The sequence below is a fragment of the Hylobates moloch genome, unplaced genomic scaffold (assembly GCF_009828535.3).
Source record: "Hylobates moloch isolate HMO894 unplaced genomic scaffold, HMol_V3 SCAFFOLD_2, whole genome shotgun sequence".
Lineage (NCBI taxonomy): Eukaryota > Metazoa > Chordata > Mammalia > Primates > Hylobatidae > Hylobates > Hylobates moloch.
In genome coordinates, this window is record NW_026652277.1 from 94,226,583 (window position 1) to 94,234,250 (window position 7,668).

General features: G+C 37.6%; 1 protein-coding gene across 1 annotated transcript in view; it reads left to right on the forward strand.

Moving 5' to 3' along the window:
• LMBRD1 (LMBR1 domain containing 1) overlaps positions 1–445 on the forward strand; it is a 127,306-nt gene extending 126,861 nt beyond the window's left edge. Inside the window, exon 16 of the mRNA XM_032154196.2 lies at positions 33–445. Coding sequence (XP_032010087.1) covers positions 33–146 — 114 coding nt within the window. The 3' untranslated portion in view covers positions 147–445. The remainder of the gene's footprint in view (positions 1–32) is intronic.
• The last annotated feature ends 7,223 nt before the right edge of the window (positions 446–7,668 follow it).

A 7,668-nucleotide genomic window follows, 5' to 3' on the forward strand; every position in this document is an offset into this window, starting at 1 on the left:
AAAAATAACACATAGCTTATTTAAATTTACAGGTATTTTTGATTGGATTAATTGTATCCTGTTGTAAAGGGAAGAAATCGGTTATTGAAGGAGTAGATGAAGATTCAGACATAAGTGATGATGAGCCCTCTGTCTATTCCGTTTGACAGCCTTCTGTCTTAAAGGTTTTATAATGCTGACTGAATATCTGTTATGCATTTTTAAAGTATTTAACATTAGGATGAGCTAACTAGCTTTCATCAAAAATGGGAGCATGGCTATAAAACAACTATATTTTATTATATGTTTTCTGAGGTAACATTGTATCATAGATTAACATTTTAAATTACCATAATAATGCTATGTAAATATAAAACTACTGGCGTTGTGAGGGAATATTTGTGCAAAATTTTTTCCTCTAATGTATAATAGTGTTAAATTGATTAAAAATCTTCCAGAATTAATATTCCCTTTTGTCACTTTTTAAAAACATAATCATTTGTATCTGTGCCTTAGGTTCTCCAGAGTGATGTGGAATTTTAAAGTGTGTCTCTCTGATTGCCTCCAAATAATATTTACAATATAGCTGGTGAATGTTACTCCCATATGCAACTTGCTTTCAGTTTTCTGCATAAAATCCTTAGCACCACTCAAGTAGATTTCATGAAAAGATTTCAAACTCTACTTAGTGCTCTAAGAGCATGGCATTCCAAGATGTGTTATATTGTTCAAATATCTGTCCATTAGATATCTTACAACCTCTACAGTATTTAAGGCATACATATTGTCATAGGTAGCTTTTGTTTTGCATCTGACCTCAAAATTTGTGTTCCAATATAAATAGGGGTATTGTCAAGAATAATTAATCCTGGAAAAAAATCAGTTTATGGATTAATTTAAGATATATGGCATCATATTTTGGTTTTAGAGATACTTTTTCATTCTAAAGATTTGAAATTTGCAAAAGATATAATGAAAGCTGTATGACATCAGTAGGGTATTTTGAACACATTCTGGATAGTGAGAAATAATAAAAATTTATATTCTAGTTTACTAACCTAAGCACATTCAAACTCGTAAAGAAGTATATATCATGATCCTTGAGGTAAAATATCATTAAGTTTCTGAAAAAAGGTTTAGGAATTAACAACTATATCTAAGTTAATTCTCCTCTCCCTTAATTTTTGTGCCATTTTTCTCTGTTCTGATTCTTCATCTCTCTTGGTAAACCTTCACAGCTTTCATATTTGGCTTCTGCTTCTGTTTCTGCTTCTGCAACTACTCTTTAGCATTATTCACCAGGATTTCATTCCCTTCTGTTCTTATTTTACATTTTCTTTTTTTTTTTTTTTAAGATAGAGTTTCACTCTTGTCCCCCAGGCTGGAGTGCAATGGCACGATCTCAGCTCACTGCAACTTCCCCCTCCTGCATTCAAGCAATTCTCCTGCCTCAGCCTCCTGAGTAGCTGGGATTACAGGCGCGTGCCACCACGCCTGGCTAGTTTTTGTATTTTTAGCAGAGACGGGGTTTCACCGTCTTGGCCAGGCTGGTCTTGAACTCCTGACCTCATGATCCACCCACGGTGGCCTCCCAAAGTGCAGGGATTACAGGCATAAGCCACCACACCTGGCCTTATATAATTAACATTTTCTTTGTGGACAATCTCACATACCCTTGGCTTCTATTTATACTACTTGTTCTTAATCTCTGAACTTTGACTTATCTTTTAGCTAGAAATTACTGCTTCATCTGTAACATTTTGAAAATTGAAGTATTCATTTTTGGGGGGGCAAACTAAGCCTTATTCTGCATTCATTTTTTTGACATATGGCACCAGCAGACACTTGATTGCCTAAACAAAAAATCAGGTAGATCTCCATATCTCTTCTGTATAACCGACTCATCAAACAATCATGTCATGTTAATTTCTACTTCCTATCTTTCCATTTGTCCCTTCTCCACTTCTATGTTATAGGCTGAATTGTATCCCCTTACAATTCATATGTTGAAGTCTTGTCCCCTGGTACTTCACAGAATAATACTTTATGTGGAGATAGGGCCTTTTAAAAGTAATTAAAGTAAAATGAGGCTATTGTGTGAAGCCCAAATCCAATATGACTGGTGTTCTTATAAGAAGAGGGAGAGACATCTAGAATGTTTATGTACAAAGAAGAGGCCATGTGAGGATACAATGAGAAGGCAGTGGTCTGCAAGCCGACAGGAGAGGCCTCAGGAGAATCCAGTGTTGTCAACCCTTTAATCTTGAGCTTCCAGCTTCCACATCGGTGAGAAAATAAATTTCTGTTTTTTAAGCCACTGAGTCTGTGGCATGTTGTTATGGCAGCCCAAGCAGACTGATAAACTCTGGTTCTTGAAATTCCTCATTGGGCTTTCTGCAAAGTCTTGACTCCTTTCAGTCTTTTCTGAACATTTAAAATACAAGTCTGATTATTTCACTTCTTTACTGCAAAAAGCTTTCATTTATTTTAGAATGAACTCCATAAGCCTTCATGAGATAGATAATGCCTTTCTGGTGTGCATCTCTTCTGACTCCAAGTTCCCTTGCCATCCCCACACCAGGTATATGATGAGGCAGCTAACAAATGGCTCCTATTATTCACATGGCTATGAGTCTTCACATCCCCACTCTGTTGAACTATTCCTTCTGCTCGTGATGCCTGTCCCTTCCTTTTGTCTTTTTTTTTTTTTTTTTTTTTTTTTGAGACGGAGTCTTGCTCTTTCACCCAGGCTGGAGTGCAGTGGCGCGATCTCGGCTCACTGCAGGCTCCACCCCCCGGGGTTCACGCCATTCTCCTGCCTCAGCCTCCTGCGTAACTGGGACTACAGGCGCCTGCCACCTCGCCCGGCTAATTTTTTGTATTTTTAGTAGAGACGGGGTTTCACCGTATTAGCCAGGATGGTCTCGATCTCCTGACCTCGTGATCCGCCCGCCTCGGCCTCCCAAAGTGCTGGGATTACAGGCGTGAGCCACCGCGCCCGGCCCCTTTTGTCTTTTAAGAAAATCCTTATTCTTCAAGTCTCAGCCTTAGCATTATCTCCCTAGGTCCCTCCTCCCCTAAGTTGCCCAGACACAGGTGCTAGCTCTTCCCTATCCACACTGTACGGCATATTGTGCTTTATTGCCTTCATGTCTGCCTCCACTAGACTCTAAGTACTTAAACACAACATCTGGTTTTTCAACTTTGTCCTTGGTGCCTAGAATATCTTCTTCCACATGGAAGGTATTCAGTTGACAGGTGAATTTGTTAGAAAGAAGCCTTAAGCTTGTCTATATGGTTTAAGCATACAAAAACTATTTTGATTAAGGAAGAATATATATTTAGCCTGTTTTTGAGGCTGATTTTGAAACCTACAAGGTTAGAAGTATTGTATTTGTCTTGAATACTCCATATACTTTTCATTACTTTTAGGAATGTTTTGTTGGTTTCTGTCAGCCCAACTTCTTAGCTTTTGACTCTGTTAGTTGTATTTTTTAAATATATTTTTTCATCCTAGATTCTATAAACTTTCTACATATTTAGAAGTTTACTTTTATTCTAACACTAAGGTATTTTTTTCCTCCCAGTCATATGGAATGCCTTTATTAACTTTGTATTTTCATGAAGCTGATTTGTGTTATGAATTCCACTAATGAAGAACATATTTCCTTTGAAGTCCTTCTGAAAAATACCTAAATTAGAGATCATCTAGAATGACAGCTTTCCAAAAGGCCAAGGCTGTCATGTTCCATGTGAACTTCAAACAAGTGATTATTCATCTGTGCAACAAGGTACTGGCAGAATGAGGACCCTGGAACTGACTTCTATCTCAGTGCTACCATACCAAAGGAAACAAAAAATGCATATTGCAAAAGAAAAGGAAACACAGGAGCTTCAAGAAAGCAAAAAGCAATACAGAAAATAATGTTTTCAAAATATACTACTGAGCTCTTCAGTGAAAGATATGTACATAGTTCAGTAATGTACTGTTTTAGAATCATTTCGTAGGCAAAGCACAGTAAACACTGATTACAGCACAGAATTTAAGTATTGACCTTGACCACATAAAAAGACAGTTGTTAAAACCTGGAAGAATGAAGAAGAGGGGTGGAAAGAGACCTAAGGGGGAAAGAGTCATGTTGATATCCTTATTTTATGAGAGGGATGATGGGGAGAAGAGAGAAATTAAGAAATACGTCTCTGGTAGAGGGAGTATATATCTTGAAGGGTAGCAGAGTATGCCACCCCAAAATATGCCATTTGGGCGTACAAATTATTTTGAGCTTATAACAGCAGATGCAAGAAGGATGCTTTGACCACCCCTTTTTCTTCCTAAAAACCAGGACGTAAAACTCCCATATGGAAGATGTCCTGTCTATACCAGAAGGAAGGTAACATTTTTGTCACAAGGGCTGAAAAAAACCTGTACAAACAAACCTTGTTAAAGTAACCCTTATTGTATTAGTCCATTTGCGTTGCTATAAAGTAATACCTGAGGCTGGGTAATTTACAAAGAAAAAAGTTTATTTGGCTTACTGTTCTTCAGGCTATACAAGAAAGCTGGTGCCAGCATCTGCTTCTGGTGAGGCCTCAGGAGACTTAATTATGGTGGAAGTAGAAGGGGGAATCTACGTATCACATGGTGAGTGCAAGCAGAGGAGGTTCCAGGATCTTTTAAACAAGCAACTCTAGCATGAATTGATACAGAACTCACTACCACTAGGACAGCACCAAACCATTCATGAGGGATGTGCCTCTGTGACCCAAACACCTCCCACCAGGCCCCTCCTCCAACACTGGGGATCACATTTTAACATGAGATTTGAAAGGGACAAACATGCAAAATATGTCTCTTATCTTCCCAGTTATGTTCCACCATTTTCTGCCCTAGCCCCAGCCCCTTTGTCTTGTCACATTTTTGTAATTTACTACTCTTTGTCCAATTCAGTATATAAGTATTCAACTCTTACTGATTTGTTTGCTTTTCTCCTGTTAATCTGTCTTTTATTACAGAGCCCCAGCTGGGGCTCCTAAAATGGACAGAAAAGATTTTTTTCCTCCCCTACAGTTGATTAAAGCTATGAAGGTAATCAATACAGCACAAGTTGAGTATCCCTTATCCAAAATGCTTGGGAACTGAAGTGTTTTGGATTTTGAGTTTTTTTATTTTAGAATATGTGCAGAATACATACCAGTTGAGCATTTCTAATAAAAAAAATATGAAATCTGTAATGCTCCAATGAGCATTCCCTTCGAGCATCATGTTGATGCTAAAGAAATTTCAGATTTTGGAGCATTTCAGATTTCAGATTCTCAAATTAGAGTTGCTCCATGTGTATAACAATGTTAGGAGATGGAATAAAAGGGAAGCAAGAAGAAAATGTCTCAAGAGAAATTCTCTTGAGAGAATATAAGAAGTCAGTAGACAATATTTAAATATATTGAAGATAAAAAATATTTAAAGGAGAAATTTTATCAGAAGATAAAATAATAGCCATTGTGATTATATGTAAATATGTCTTGGAATTTTCTGGCAGCCGAGAAAAAAGATGGTGGATAATGAAGATTTTACATTTGATAGAAGGAAGCACTCAGTTTTCCTCCTGATAATTTTTTCTGGCACCAAAATTTAGAAGGAAGTTACATTGTGAATTCTTATATAAAGAATGTTAACGAACAAATGTCTTTGCTAAAGTTTAAATAGAAAGACCATATGCAAGGAGACAGAATATGGGATCTCCAGGAAAATCATTTTGGCTATCAAGAAATCGCAACATGGATTAGCTTTGTGTGTATGTAATTTATTCACTCAGCAAACATCTAAATTTGTAGTTATTTCAGGCACTGGATCGTGGCTACTGAATTTCTACAGTTAAAGAAGATAAGACCCATCATTTCAGAACTTGATCTAGGAATTAGTAGTCAAACGGCCTTTGGTAGTAACTGGACCTTGTCAAGATCTACTAAGATGGTATGTGTCTGATATGATGAATAAATATACATAAAAGAAATCACTTTATCAAGTTAACAGTTATAATCAAAGATACTCCAATTACCAGAATTTTCATATCTCCAAACCACAATACATCCTCTCCTGGTAGCATAATCAGAAGGTTACTTGACGACTGTGGGATTGAAGTGATGTGAGATAGGTAGCAAGGGGCATTTCAGGCATTTTGTGATGATGCTTGATTAAATATCCACCCTTCTTCAGCAGAGACCACTCTAAGGGGACCAGATTGCCCAAGTTGCCCGGATTGAGTTGTGCTGCCTCGGACAGTTCTCAAAACATATATTGGCTATGTTTAAATCTCAGGTGACATACTTTATTAGATTTGTACATATAGATTAAGCTACACCCCAGTTCTAGGAAAGTCACTCTTCTGACCTTTCTCCTTCTCCGTGCATATTTTAATTTGGTAAGTTTTATCGGGGGCTACCTTATTCCTCTCTGGCAAAATCACGAGAAGCACTTCTAATACCACCCATAATCTTCACCTGTGATTTCACAGGGAATTTGAACACTTTCTTTGTAGAACAAAACCCATAAACAAAGATTAACTTACAACCTAGGGATTGGATAGCATTTCTCTGGAGAACTAAGCTTTTATGGTCAGGAATATAGTTTTCTGTGTGGTTCCCCCATAGGCTCATATCTGCTTCAGCTCTACACTGAAGCTGCTGGATAGTGCTCAAGACAACTATGTGTGTAACGCAATGTCTTCTGTTGCCCTAGAAGACACTTTTGATAGCAGATAAGCAGACAACAAAGTTAACACTTGGGGAAATTAGGAAGCACTCAGAGTACCTCATTTCCACATCAAGAGGTGATGTTTCTGTTGACCAAAACAAAATTTGTATCTAGAAGAAATTATTTTTTTACTTGTACAGAGTTCATTCAGTGGCTCCCCAGGAGCATCTGTGATATACTAGATTCTATTCTGGACCTTATTCTAATATTTAATGAAAAGCACTACCAAACTTGATTATCTACTGCCCTTACCAGTTCAAGTTCCACTTTCTACTATATTTACCTGAAGCTTTTTCAAAACCTGAAGTGTGTGTATAAGTAAATATTTATACACACACAAAATCTCCATTGATGTGAGGGAAGACCAGTCTTCCCAGTAAAAGAGTAATTTAAAGGAAATCTAAGTTTATCCCTGATGCATACAATAACTCAAATGCTGACAAAACTAATCAAGCCTTAAAAAACTTCTGTAATGAATTTAGTGACTCATTCACTTGAACCAATACTTGAGTGCCTAGTATGTATTGGAAACTGCTATAAAATGGAGAAACAAATGAAAACACAAAATCGTGCCTATTTTCAAAGGTGTTTCGAAGCCAGGGGGGCAAATAGACTCAGAAAATTATAATGTCACAAATGCTATAAATGAGAATGCAGTGAGGCTAAAAGTGATACTCCCTTGAGCTTAGGAAAGGCTCAAAACTCTTGAGATAAGCAAATGCTAACCAAATTACAGGCAACAAATTGTCTTAAGCAGAAAGAATCTGGCTTTGGTTTAGTGAGTCTATAATGGCTTTAGACAGTGGCAAGGAAGTAACAGTGGGGAAACGTCCTGAAGGGGATGTGTGACTAGGGGCTATGTGACTAGGGGGCTGCGTGACTAGGGGGCTGTGTGACTGGGAAGCAGGGCTGCTGCATTAGAGGTGAGACAGATGGGA